The 14,212-nt window shown below is 50.1% G+C and overlaps 1 protein-coding gene across 1 annotated transcript; it reads left to right on the top strand.

Moving 5' to 3' along the window:
- The first annotated feature begins 5,934 nt into the window (after positions 1–5,934).
- On the top strand, positions 5,935–9,502 carry TENT5A (terminal nucleotidyltransferase 5A). The gene is made up of 2 exons (XM_081998667.1): positions 5,935–6,597; positions 7,647–9,502. The coding sequence occupies exons 1-2, from the start codon at positions 6,163–6,165 to the stop codon at positions 8,424–8,426; spliced, it is 1,215 nt and encodes a 404-aa protein (XP_081854793.1). The 5' UTR covers positions 5,935–6,162; the 3' UTR covers positions 8,427–9,502.
- The last annotated feature ends 4,710 nt before the right edge of the window (positions 9,503–14,212 follow it).

The following is a 14,212-nucleotide window of genomic DNA, read 5'->3' as shown; positions in this document are numbered from 1 at the left end:
TATCTCTGATTTTCATTTTATTCAAAGAACCTTAGTATTGAGTACTTTGGCAGTCAATGCTATTTCCAGTACCAACTCCTAGTATAGATTATTCCATCACAACATGCAATAATTTTTCATAGTGTCAAGCAAGGAAATAAATTTTGGAAATAAATTGGTGTGAACTGTAGAATACGAAGGTATCAGAAGAATACTTTGTGCATGCAAGCAAGAGAAAGACAAGATCTTTGGAAAGATTTTTAAAATCAGGCTTGAGTACTCTTGTGAGAAAACAACAACAACAAAGCCCCCAACAAAACCAGCCTTTGAGCTCTGCTTACACACCCAAGCTCAAACTTTGCCCAGACCAGTTGCGAGGAAAGATATGAATGAATCAAGATTTGGAAAGGATTGCAAGTATGCCTAGTATAGACAAGGTCTTAGAGTTCATTCTGAAGGTACTTTGTTTTATGCTATTGTCAATAGCAGTACTAGTCACTTTGGTACTCAAAGTTACTTCTAGTGAGTCTCCACTTATCGTGGGCTGCTTTGATGAAACTCGGGTTTTGGGCTCTGTGTGTGTGTGTACACGTGTGTGTGCAAGGGTGAGGTTGGGCTGTGTTTGTACTTGAAGACTTTGTATTAATTCACAGCATTTCCCATCCAAGTCCAGAGTTCTCTGAACTTCTGTCCTGTTGGCTGATGCCTCCTCCGCACCTCCCCGCTCTCCGGTCTGGGGTAGCACCCCACAGAGAAGAGCTGTATCACACCGAGTGCGCCGGCGGGTCGCCCAGCTGCGCTGCGGGGGGAGCGGGATGGATCTGGTGGCTGCCCAGGGCGGCTGCCAGCAGCTGCACGCCAGGTGACGGGAAGGGAAGGAAAAGGGCACAACCGCCTCAATTCTCCAGAAATGTGCATCTGGAGACGAGCCGATACATTCTCGTGCTACCTGGGTGGAGAACAGCTAGGAATATTCTTCAGTCAGATAGCTGCTGCTTCCAGCAAGATAATTGTGTAGCAACACAGTGAATACTATAAAGAAGTTTTCCGGTGATTGCTGCCCAGTGATGTCTTTCCCTCTCTAGCAAGCAGAGAACAAAAAATTAGGTCAAGATCTCGTTTCCAGTGTTTTAGTTGCCCTTGGACTCTGCACAAGATAGGCCAAGCCAGCCACGTTAAGGCGTTATTCAGCGGAGACGGACAGAGCTGCTGTGCCAGAGGGGGGAGGATGAGGGGCTGCCGTACCCCTGCGCAGCCCCGCCAGCGCTCCCACGGCAGCTCCCCTCCGCCCAGCCCGTCCATCCGCGCCCCATACCCTGCGCATCCCGCCGTCTGGAAACGGTGATGCCTCGTGATGTCCGTCTTGCTACAGCCTAGCACTTTTTTAGTACATTGAACATCTATTTTCATTTTTAAGACTGTCAGGAGGAGGTAGGAAAAACCGACATGGTGGTACCTGACATTTCTCTCTGCGCTGTGAATAACTCCCTGTGATAGAAGGATTGGAAAGAAATGGAAGAGAAGAGGAATGATATTACTGAACTTTTCTTGACACAGTTGTGATAAAAGTGTGCTGTATCTTTTTTCCAAACTTCTTCTGAGGGAGTTTTTTAGACTTCCCAGGCCCTTCCTAGACTTCTTTGTTTCTGCCAAGTCAATCCGAGACAGAAGGCTGCTCCTTTTAATACATAGTGATGATAGCAGTATTGACGTTTATTATGTTTTTAACAAAAACAAACACCTCTGGCTGAGTCGCCGCTAGCTTTTGGACTGATGTAGCATTGCTGCTCAGAAGTGAATCCCCTGTTTGTCCGTAGGTACCACACGTTGGCTGTGTTGGCAGAGCAGCTGTGGCACACAAACCTGACTCCTCTTGGAAAAAAACCCCTAAACTGGAAGTTTTTCTCAAGCTGGGCACCAAATGGGCACCAATTCCTAGCACAGACACAGCTGAAGAGTCACCGTTTTTTGCTTTTTTTTCCTGCCAAAGAGAGCATGTTCTTGCTTTAGGCACCATGTTGTGGGCAAAAGGCAGGCAGAAGGACGTTCCAGTCAAGGTATATGTGGTTCAGTCAAAAAAATACTGACAGTTCTTAAATTCAGCAGAATTCACCTCAAGAGTGCACTCTCTGCTATGCGGCCTAGCTGAATGAACAGCTCACACCGAGGACTTTATTAACAGAAATGTACATAAATGCATACAGAAACACATTTATTGTTACTAATCTTCATTGTTCTAGAGCAGGACTGAGAGTATGGGTGAGCTGAAGGGACTAACTGAGCAGTGTTGTGCGAACATAGAGAAAGACACGATTCACACTGCAGATCTTTGCGTTAATTGCTTGGGCAGTATGAACAACCTGTGTGAGTTAACACGATCAAAATTCTGTTCAAAGAATTATTGCTCACACTGATGAGTTAAAAAGAAAACATTTTCCTTCCAAAAATATGTATTTGTCATTAAAGGGACAGAGCATGTTCATGAGCTGAATTATTGCTTTTATTAGCAGCAACATTACCAGTATCAGTCATAATTAGAATGATCTCTGTAACTCATGCATATATTTCTGAATTTCTTGTGACATAATTCACCCTAATTAAATTTTTTCCTACAATTCTTAATGATTCCTGATTTAAAGCAACGTGGGCTTTCACATTCAAGTAGGACAGAAAAGCAAAATATCTAGAGTATACATGTACCCTAGATAAAGTACTGCACTGAAAAAGTTCTATTTCCCCTATATGTAGACAGTTCATTAAAAAAAAAAAAGACCCTCTATCTAGTGTCCATTATTTAGGGGAAGAGAAGTGAAAAGAATTGCACATCAATGCAAATAATTCGTAATTTATACAAAGAGCATGATGATTAATATCCCACCGTACCTTTCTGAACTGAGGAAGTGTAAATGCAATGATTCTGACTGGAAACAATTTCCCCTCTTCTTTCAAGTGAGTGGGAGGTGATTTGCAGGTGCTAACACTGAGAAAGGGAGAGGGAGGTGAGGGCAGGCCTTGGCTGGCCTTGCTCCTTTAGCAAAGCCCTCCAGTGTAAATGGCTCCCTTCTGAACTGCCTTCACCTTGACTTTAGCAGATCAGTGTTCTCCCGAATGAACTTCTGCCTGTTTTTCTTGTTAAGTGTGCAAGTAATAACAACTTAAGAGAGGTTAAAAAACACACTTCACGGGAAAATGAAACAAGATGCATACAAAAGCGCATCAAATCCTGCTGGCCAGTGTAAATGCTCATTCTGCAGTATTTGAAATACTGCTAGAATTTCATTGCAACGTGCTGAGAAACACAAGTGAAGCGAAATGTTGACTGCTTCTAGACAGGATTTTCTCAGTTTCTTGTGGACGGCCTAGCTTAACATGGGATGAGCCAGCAGGTCCGATGTTCGTCCTTGTTCTAGAAATCAGTTACCTGGCTGCAGTGATATTGATAATTCGCTTCTAAATAAGGAGGTAGTTACTCCCTTTGAAAGATTGAATCATGTGCCCTAGTGAGCTGTCGTTCACCCGAGTGAAGGCAGACGGCGAACGGGCACTTGCTCAGCTTGGTTGTGTTTTAACCTCCCCGAGGGCAGCGATGCCTCAGTGTTGCAGGCACCAGCCCCCACCGGCGAGACCCCCGCGAGACCCCTGCCCTCGGCCTCGACCCGTCTGGGCCAGGGGAGCCTCGGGCACCGGCTCTGCCCCGCAGGGAGGTGGGGACTCCTTGGCACCCTCCTCTCGGGACGGGGCGCACGGCGGCTTTCAGGAGATGCTGCTCCCGCATCCAGGCGGAGAGCCGGGCGTCCCTGCGCCGAGCAGCGTCAGCCAGTCGCTCAGGCCCGCCGGCAGCGGGTCGCGGGCTCCCTTCAGCAGGCCAGCTGCTGCCCCTCTTAGTCTGGATCTTTGTTTTAAATAAAGGAATAAGCTGACAAACCCCATCCAGTGTGCCGGCAGATGCACGATACCCCCTCCCCCTCTCCCGGTCCTTGTCCCGCGGGGCAGCTGCCCCGGGGTTATCCTGTAACAGCGAATTAATAAGGAATTTGGGTGGTGAATCAAAGCTTAAGCCCTGCCCCCCCCAAACCCAACCCCTCCACCCGCCGCTGTCAAGCGAAGTATTTCTGCCCGACCCCACGCCACACGGCTGTGCTCCCCCCCCGAGAAGCGCGCCTGGCGCCCGGTAGGGGGCGCCCTTGCCACACGGCTGCGACCTGCGACGGCGCGGGGGGGAGTGGGGGGCTTCCCCGCCTGTACCGCCCTGTACCCCGCCGGGGCGGAAGGGGGGCACCGAGCGCACAGCGGGACACCCGGGGCTGTTTGGGGTGGGGGGATAAACCATGCCAGCTCGCCAGGGTTAGGGAGTTTCCCCGTGCCGGGAGGGGCAGAGCTCCCGGCCCCCCCAGCCCCCCTCCCACGGCGGGAGGTAATGGGGGGGGTACTAAAAGGGGGGGGGGGCGGTGAGCCCCGTCAGGCTCCTTCATACACCGCCCCCTCCGCCCCCGCGCACCTCTGGCGAAGCGCCTGCTTGGGGAGGCCGCGCGTCACGCCGCCGCGCGTCCCCATTGGCCCCTCCTGCCGCGCGTCACTAAGCTGCGAGCGGTGACGCAACACCTCTCCCCCACCCCCCCGGCTTCTCTCCGCGCAAGCTGCGCGTCTGGGGTGCGCAGAGGGGCGGCTGCGCCCGCCTCTCCTGGAGCCCGCGGGTGCTGCTGGATACGGGGGGGCTGCGCTTGATCTGTTTTAAATAATATGTATATGTATACTTGGCACTTTAACAGGTGAAAAACAAGCAGGTACATGCATTGTTATATAATATTAAGATAATTAAAAGCTCACTGAAAAGAAAAATATATATATATGTTTATATAGTATGCGCATATTACACACGTTACTTTTCCCGCTCCGCAGTTACCGAAGTTGCACTTTACGGGCAGGCTGCTCTCCCGGAAGGCACTGACCCGGCCGTGCGCCTCGGGGTTTCTTCTCCTCTCCCCGCGCCGGCGAGAAGGGAGGCAGGGAAGGAGGGAGAGAGGCAAGGAAGGAGGGAGTGAGGCAGGGAAAGAGGGAGGCAGGGGAGGGAGGGACGGGCAGGCACGTCGTGATGCCCCTGCGCTAACGCAGGCGGCTTTAAAAATGCCGGTCAGGAGCTGAGCAGCTCAAACCACACGGTCCGGGATCCTCGGCATCTGCTGGGAGAGGGGCCCTTGCCAAATTCCGGCGCTCTGGTATGAAGTTTGGCAGTGCCTGGGTTGACCGGGAATGTCGGAGCGGGGAGGGGGGGTGTGGTAAAAAAGGGAGGAAAATTAAAAAAAAAACAAAAAGGGAATGAATGGCAGCGCGGAGCTGGGTGCCTCCGGGCGCGCAGCTTGGCACGGCAGCAGCCGGGGGACTCTGCGCCCCGTCGCGGGTGCAGGGAGGGGGTTACACTTGTTGCCTCCCCCCTCGGCCAGCGGCCAAGCCCGTGCGGAGGGCGGCTGCGCTGCGCGGGTTTTCCAGCGGGGCCGCGCGTGGGGCGGGGCTGCCGCGCTGTGCCGCGCTGTGCGCTCCGCCGGCGCGGAGGGGCGGGCCGCGCCGTGCTCCGCCGTGGCGTGGCGCGGCGGCGGGGAGCCGGCGGGGCGGCCCGTGGGTGCGCAGCGCGTGGGCGTGCCGGGGGCACCGCCGAGGCCGGCCATGCAGATGGAGGGGGCGGGACGCGGGCGCCGTGACTCGGAGCCCCGGAAGAGCGGAGAAACCCCGTATAAAAACTACCGGGGACCTTTCCCGGGCAGAAGGAGGAAGGCTCCGGAGGTGGCTGCAGCCCGCGGCGGCAGCGAGCGGGGCGGCGCGGGGCGGCCTCTGCCCCGGCGGGGGCGCGCAGTCGGGCGCCTTCCCCTGCCCTGCAGTACCGCCTGGCTCCGGGGGGCTTTTTCTTCTCACCCCCCTTTTTTTTTTTTATAATTTTCTCAATAGGTGTGTGTGGGGGGGTGTGTGTGTGTGTGTGTGTCCCTCTTTGCCGCTGCAAGGGGCGGTGGGCGCCGTCCGGCGGGGCGGGGGCGCCCGCCGGGGGCGCGGAGCTCCGGCGGCGGGTGCGCGCCGCTGCTGACCGGTCGCTTTTCCTCGTCTTTTGCCAGGCGCGGAGGGAGAGGGGCCCCAGGGGGGCGGCGAGGAGCCGGAGCTGTGCCATCCAGCCCGGGGAGGCGGCGGCTGCGCACCATGGCAGACGATGAGAAGGCCGGCGGCAGCCCCGGCGGGAGTTATGCGGGCGGCTGCGAGAGCGCGCACTGCAACGTGCTGAGCTGGGAGCAAGTGCAGCGGCTGGACCGCATCCTCAGCGAGACCATCCCCATCCACGGCCGTGGCAACTTCCCCACGCTGGCCATGCAGCCCCGCCAGATCGTCAAGGTGGTGCGGAGCCGGCTGGAGGAGAAGGGCATCGGCCTGCGGGACGTGCGGCTCAACGGCTCGGCCGCCAGCCACGTCCTGCACCAGGACAGCGGCCTGGGCTACAAGGACTTGGACCTCATCTTCTGCGCCGACCTCAAAGGGGAAGCCGAGTTTCAGACTGTGAAGGACGTGGTCTTGGACTGCCTCTTGGATTTCTTACCCGAGGGGGTGAACAAGGAGAAGATCACGCCGCTCACCCTCAAGGTAAACCTGCCCTGGGCCCAGGCGCCCGGAGCGGGCAGGTGTCAGCGCCTGCCTGCGGGGAACGGGGCACCTTCCCCTCCGGGGATGGAGGGGTGCACCGAGGCACTCTGCCTCCCACCTCACCCCGAGACCCACAGGAGCCGTGAGCGATTTTGTTCGCCCCGCGCTTAAAGCCGAGGAGGAGTTTGCCGTAAAGGGTCCTGGCCGGGGCTCCTCAGGATTAGTCTTTTCCTCCCTCTCACTGATTTGATTTGGTGGGAGCGTTGACTTACCGGGGCGTGTGTGTGCAAGGCGCTGCAGATCTCCCGGCTCCACTCTGCGGCAGCTGGGTTTGGCCGGGCCCGGGTGCCGGGGTGGCTGGGGGGAACTTCTATGGGTTTAGTATCTCCGAGAAGGAAACACCGTCTGCAAGGCACGCTGCCTTGTGTGCTCAGTGCCCCAGCGGAGAGGCATGTTCCCTCCTCTCAGAGACAGTTCGCTCGGGTTCATTAGGCTGAATGCCAAATGCCTCTAAGATTAATTTTTAGAGCGATTTTTTGGAATGTGGGGCAGATTTGTGGAACCTGCACTGAAAGAGCAGGATTGAGGGGAGTGAACACTTGCTAAGGTTTTGGTTTTTGTGCTTGTTTGTTGTTTTTTTTTTTGTGGGGAGGGAAGACAGAAGTGGAAACCGCTAGGAAAGATTTCTTATCTGATTGTAGCGGTGACCTTTTGTGTGTGGGTGTACGGATAGTTGGCATGTGTGCCATGGGCTTCGTGTGTAGATGTGTTTAGATGTGATTGAAAGAAGCAGTGCTGCCATATGCTTCCCTCACACGAGACAGCCCCAGCAGAACGCTCCCCCTCCATCACCCCCTTGCAATGACAGCCCTCCAGGCTCTCACACGAAGCATTTCTTCTCTGGTTTGTATCTGCAGGCTCCATGAAATCTTTTGTGAAATGCAAGGACGGGGTGGAGGTGGGGGTAGTGGCAATGTGAACAAATGCAGCGAAGGGGAAATTCATTGCATCCATGTCTTCATTTGCTCATTTTGTCTTTCCAATTATAGGAGGCTTATGTGCAGAAAATGGTAAAAGTCTGCAATGATTCAGACCGATGGAGTCTCATCTCCCTGTCCAACAACAGCGGCAAAAACGTGGAGCTGAAATTTGTGGACTCTCTGAGGCGGCAGTTTGAATTCAGTGTCGATTCCTTCCAAATCAAGCTGGACTCCCTGCTGCTTTTTTATGAGTGCTCAGAGAATCCAATGACTGAAACTTTTCACCCGACTATCATTGGTGAGAGCGTCTATGGGGATTTCCAGGAAGCCTTTGATCACCTCTGCAACAAGATAATCGCCACCAGGAACCCAGAAGAAATCAGAGGAGGTGGTCTTCTGAAGTACTGCAACCTTTTGGTAAGGGGCTTTAGGGCTGCCTCTGAATCCGAGATTAAGTCCCTGCAGAGATACATGTGTTCGAGGTTTTTCATTGACTTCTCAGACATTGGAGAACAGCAGAGAAAGCTGGAGTCCTACTTGCAGAACCACTTTGTGGGATTAGAGGACCGCAAGTATGACTATCTCATGACCCTTCACGGTGTGGTGAATGAGAGCACAGTGTGCCTGATGGGACATGAGAGGAGACAGACTCTGAATCTGATCACCATGCTGGCCATCCGGGTCCTAGCCGAGCAAAATATCATCCCCAATGTGGCCAATGTCACCTGTTATTACCAGCCAGCCCCATACGTAGCAGATGCCAACTTCAGCAATTACTATATTGCGCAGGTTCAGACGGTGTTCCCGTGCCAGCAGCACACATACTCTACTTGGCTGCCCTGTAATTAAGGAACGAAATTAGTAGACCCTGTGGGGAGAATGTTTTCTAAGACGTAGGAAGGGGCGACGCGTCCCTCTGAAATGGGGTGTTTTGTGCAATGATGATCTGCTCTAGTTTTCAAGCTTGGGAAAAGCTTGTGGTTCTTCTAATAAATAACAGGAGCATGATCGAGAAAGAACCCCAAAATAATTGGATCCTACCCCAGAGCACAAGAGGCCTGTCATTAAAAGCAACCAGCTTCCCCTGAAATAAGTGAGGGAGGAATGCTTGATGACAATATGGGTTGGCAGTATCTGCTCCCATAGCTTTGGCATAGAGAAGGTGGGAAAGCCTTATTTTCTTTTATTTTTATTCTTACTCTAGAATGGGATCTGCAAAAGGGAGAATATGAAAGAAACAAAACAAAAAAAAACAACAAAAAAAAAATCACAAAAAACAATTCTATATGTATTCAGGAATTAAAAGTTAGAGGCATAAAGCAGAGATAAGCTGAATAAAAATGTATATTGGAATTACTGCATTTGGGGCTTGCAGCAAGTGCCGTCTATGGATTGACCGTATAGAATGTATAGCTTGCTTGACTAGAACGCTTTACCAGAAACAGCTTGCTCCAAATGAACAGTAGTGGATTGGTACAGTTATAAAAACAGAAACACGTACGATGACAGTCCATTATTTCCAGCTGTGTGCGTGCCTCACATTTTAAAAATGTGAGAATGCAGGAAAACCAGCTGTGGCAAACAGAATATACTCAAGGACCAAAGATTTCACAAAATAAGTTATCTGAGCAAAGAAGATACAGTAGAGGATATATATATATATATATATAAAAAAAAAGAAAAGAAAGATGTTGCTATATTTGTACACACCAACAGTAATCAAAAGTGCCTGATGCCTTCATAAAATTTGAAGTGAGAAAAAAATATAGTTTTGTGGTTTAACCATGCATTTTGTTTTATCAGGGACACGAGGATTAAAAACGAAAAAAAACCAACCATAAGCTTGTGAATAAGTGGTGGAGGAAATGCCCTATTTTTTTTCTTGGCAAATACCTGTATAGAGTTAATGTTATGTCGGTGTGCTATTATCCTAGGTACGTGTGTGTATGTGTGTATATATGTTTGTGTGTGTATATATGTACGTTAGAGGTGTATATCTATATATATACACACACAATATATATTAGTGTGGTCTAGGAAAATGTAGCAATTAAGGAATGTTTAAATAAAGTACTATGTGTTTTTGCAGTTTGCAGCAGGATGTCATAGGACAGTGGGCACCTTGCAGTGAATTTTTAACCCACACCTGAGAAATTTGGAGTAAATGAACCAGTCAGGATTAAGGTGGGATTCAGATAATGTCTTTGGTTGCAAGAACAAGGATTACAGTAGTTCATTGGGTTGCTTGTGAGCCATAATAATTCCACAGATGGAGAAGCGTATGACTAGCTGATTTTTTTTTAACTATTTTGTACTGTAATGCCATTTTGACATTTAACCCACTAATGTTGTGACTGTATACCTCCATGATGTGTAATTCAGTGGAACGTGGATCAAAGATAGGTTTATTTAAAACCCCTGACAGCTAAAGAATATTGTATTAGTTGGTGATTTGAACACTAATTGTTAATATTTAAAGGAGTATTTTTAATAGAATGCGTTAACGCATTCCAGGACCACTAGAATTTAGCAAATGTGAAATGAACCCTTTATAAGAGTGTTGCACGATTGCTTAAAATTATATTTTATATATATATTATATATATATTTTTATGCAAATATTAAACATCTTTGATCTGGTTGTCACACTGCATTTACAATTTCAGTACTGTACTTTATTTAAATGGAATCGCTTTACATTGGAACAGTAACTATTCACTTTCATTTCCTCTCCCAGAAGACCAGCAGGGGGAAAAATCCACCTCCGCTGTCGTTTTTTCACTTCAGTGACATCTCTGAAGGTGTTAAATTCTTTGTTGGGCTTTGAAAACCTAATGACTAAGTGACACTTGACTCTAATATTTTGCTTTTTCTTACTGTGGGGGAAGGAAAAAAAAAAAAAGGAAGAAAAAAAGAAAGAAAAGGGAATCCAGGCTTTTGAAGGAGCGCTCGCTGTGCCCTGCCTGGTTGCAGGCAGGGTCTGGCGCTGGAGGCGGCAGGGGCAGGGGAGAGGGAGAGGACTCGTGTCCCGGCGGTGTGTTTTCCCAACGGAGCGCGTAAGGTACATCTATTTTTGTCGCGCTTTGTACTTCTCGCTCTGGAGGCAATTTAACAGGAACACGGTTTGTTTACCGAAGCACCTTCCCTGTGAGTCCTTCAGGAAACGTCCGAGCTGGTTCGTCGCTGTTCGCGGCGTCGACTGGCAGACCCGGTCCCCGCCTTCCCTTCCAGCGGCGCTGGCCGCAGCCTCCCGCCGGCCTTCTCGCCCCCCGGTCCCCGCGGGGTCCCCCTCCAGCCCCCCGGAGGGTCCCGGCCGGCTGCTCCCGGCCCGCTGTTTCCCCTTGCCTCCAGCTCCTGGGGGGGTTTGCTGGCGGCAGCTACGGGGAGGGCTGGGGAAATAGGATCAGCTGGTAATGCGGTATGTCTTCTCTCGCCGCAACTATTTGCAGCAAATAAATGAGTCATCCGCTCTTTAAAAGGGTTTGAGAATCTATAGCTGTGCCGCAACCGCAGAACGCCGATAGTACATGACACGATGTATTTTTCCGTTGAAAGACCCTTTTTTTTTTTTCTCCATTGCTTGAAAGAAAGTTTTGATTTACTTCCTCTCAGCTCAAATTTTATTGTGTTGTTTTTTGGTTTGTTGTTTCGGTTTTTTTTAATGATTGACAGCAGCTAGTTACCTTATAGTGCATGCAGCAGGGCTCTGAGCTAAACTGCACCTTTCAGCATTTGCATTTTGATACATATATAATATGTTTTTATATATATTATATAGGTATTCCGGATCTGTTTTGCATATGTTAATGATCAAGTGGTGGAACTGGTGGAGCTTTGTTTTATCTGTGACTGGTAGCTTAGAAGGTGCCTGGTGTTAGAGGTGGGACGAAGGCGTGAGTTCAGGCCAAGAGTAAAATAAGAACCCCTTTTCAAAGCTGGTTTATTTCTGCGGTTCGCACACCTTCCCCTCCATGAAGTCTGACTTTTTCTTAACGTTTTTTTCCCCTCTTCTTCAGCACACTGGTACTTTTAAAGTTAACAACCGCGTTCTTGCTTTGTAGACTTCATTTTTCCCATCCAATCAGGTGTAAGGTTAGCACTTGTGCTACAAGAGACAGTGCCCCTTTTAAAGAGTTGAACTGATTAAAAACAGTGACCTGATTACAGTAAAACTGTTTGTGCTGCAGCTGAATTTACTGCTAACCAACAGGGCACTAACCTTGGTTACATGTAGTGATCGTGAAACAACCAAGAGCTTTGAAATGGGATTTTTTTTTTTTTCCTTAGATGTAGCTGTCCTCCTGAATGCAAGAACATTTCTTTTAAAAATAGAAGGGCAGTTAGAAGACCAAAAAGGTGATATTTTTCTAGTTTCTCTTATTGCACTTAAAATATTTTTTTATCTTGCACAAAAGCCTTCACACAAATCTTCTAAACACCTCTTTTTAAATGCTTGGTTTGCATCATGTCAGAAGCTCCTACCAGTCCAAAAAAAAGTTTGTTGTGTTGTTTTTTTTTTTTGAGAAAATGAAGTGTGTTAGATAAAACTGCACAGAAAAGGAAAAACTGTAATTGCATATTCAGCTCCTATTTGAATATATTCTTTTGTATGGTTTTCTTTATGCAGAGAGTTTCCCTTGCAAGAAAGAAAATCAGTGTACTGTTTTGCTGTTGTAATAATGGTTTGCTAACAAAATAAATAGTAAAAAAAAAAAAAAAGCCTGCAAATTTCAAGACAGCTTGGCTAAAGCACTGCAGGCTCCTGCAGTCTGTAGGAGTCTGTGCAGATTTGCTTTCCCTCATGTTTCCTTACAACTGTTGCCTTTCTGCAAGGCATCCTGTTGCAGCAAACTGCTCCTTGGATTGCTCTTTTGGAACGTTTTGACTATAGGCTTTGTCACAGACAGAGAAAGAGCTGATGGAAAACAGACTCTAGAGGGAACAGATTGTGAATTTTGTTTACAGCATCCAATATTTGGATTTTTTTTTGTAAATAAAAAGAAGTTATTTTTTTCTATTGATTTGTGTCTGCTGTCTTCCATGTCTGAAATAGCTCTGGCCTGCTCCTAATGAATACCAAGTTCGCTTTCATTAAAAAAGGACAAGGGCAGCACTTTTCTGGGAAGAGCAGCGTTCGGCCGCTTTCCGACTGGCGCATGAGAGGTTTTGAAAGGCCCTGCCTCGCGCCGGCCACCCCTGCGAGCGGCTGCGCTCGGCGGCGGAGCAGCCTCCCCAGCCAGTGCCAAAAGTACTGGCTTGAGCGCTGGTCGGGCCGTGCGAACGGTCCGAAATCCCCGACGGCACCCCAGCAGCCCCCTGCTCTTGCTGCCTTCCCGGATCAGATCCCGGGACTGGGATCTTTTCGTGGTGCCCGGGACTCGTGCGTCACAAAACGGCGTGCCGGCGGTAACGTGAGGGTCCCGATGCCCTCGAGGTGGACGTGGGGGCACAGGGGCTGACGCCTCCAGCCTTCCGTTTCGGTAGGTGCAGGGGGGCAATGGGGTGCTGCTCCCGGGGTGTAAAGGCGGGGCCGCCTGTAGCAGATGGGTGCTGCAGGTACCGCAGCTCGGGGAGCCGCTGGGGAGCGGGGATGCACGTGCCCATTCGATTCAGCTGCTCAGTCGGTCCGGTTCTTCCTGCAGATTCAGTGTTTACTCTCCTTCCCTGCCTTACAATGCTGTCCTTGTCAGAGAGGCATTTTCTGTTTGCTGCGTGTACAGGGGAGATGCCTCTGTAATGAAGGCTAATTTCCTCAAAAGGCACTTCAAGGGAATATAAAATATTAATTTACAATGCTCGTGGCGATACTTTTTCAACCGAGGTGCCTCAGACCGACCCAAATTTGAAAAACATTGACTAAGACTCCGCAGTGTGTAGCTCTTACTAGGCTCATTCATGCAGGGGCGCTGGGCTGGGAAGGCTCACGCCGGCTGAGCACGGGCGTGAATGTGCTTATTGTAATGATGAGTGAACCTGTATTCCCCTGTTCAAACAAACAAACAAACAAGCTGCTGGGACCGCTCGTGTTTCCAGGGGCAGGAGCAGCCCCTCGCCGAAGGCCAGGCGCCTTCGGCACAGTGCTTCTTTTGAAACCTGCGGGGCACGGGACGGGACCGTCGGCCAGCCTGGCCCGGGGAGCGGGATGCGCGTGGCGTCCCGGCCGGTGCGGCATCGCCTTTCCTCCCGCGTTACTGCCAGGAAAGGGAGGGGGACATGGCCTAACGCTGCCTCCTGGTAACTTGCTCAGTTATAAAATATTTTAGGCAGTCTGACAAAGGCGGCTGCAACGCCCAAGGACGCAGATGGAAATCAGGGGATTGGAAACCGTCTAAAGCCAAATGCCATCGCTTGTCTCTCAAAATCCAAGCCTGAATGGATGCTCTTATGTTTTGGAGTGAGATAATTCCGGTTTCTCTGCTTAAATTTTGAGGGATTTTTTTGAGAGATGAGTGCCGGTTGAGTATCTGGAGCGTTGTGAGCCCTCCTTCCTAAGCCGAGGAGGAGCGTGACGGGGACGGAGCCAGCAGAATGCTGTGCTTTTGTAGGTTGTGTTTTTAAGGAGGGAGGAGCGTTCAGGAGGGTGGAAGAGGGAGGGCAAAAGCAAGATGTGAGAATGGGAATCACCTGAGAGACAA

This window comes from Phaethon aethereus (assembly GCF_964289735.1).
Source record: "Phaethon aethereus genome assembly, chromosome: 3".
Lineage (NCBI taxonomy): Eukaryota > Metazoa > Chordata > Aves > Phaethontiformes > Phaethontidae > Phaethon > Phaethon aethereus.
This window is presented reverse-complemented; position numbering and strand designations above follow the sequence as displayed.

Excerpts from the sequence above, each read along its gene's own strand:
- TENT5A (XM_081998667.1), top strand. The coding sequence starts at position 6,163 with ATGGCAGACGATGAGAAGGCCGGCGGCAGCCCCGGCGGGAGTTATGCG. Across the intron at positions 6,598-7,646 it reads TCACGCCGCTCACCCTCAAG|GAGGCTTATGTGCAGAAAAT; the intron begins GTAAACCTGCCC and ends TTCCAATTATAG.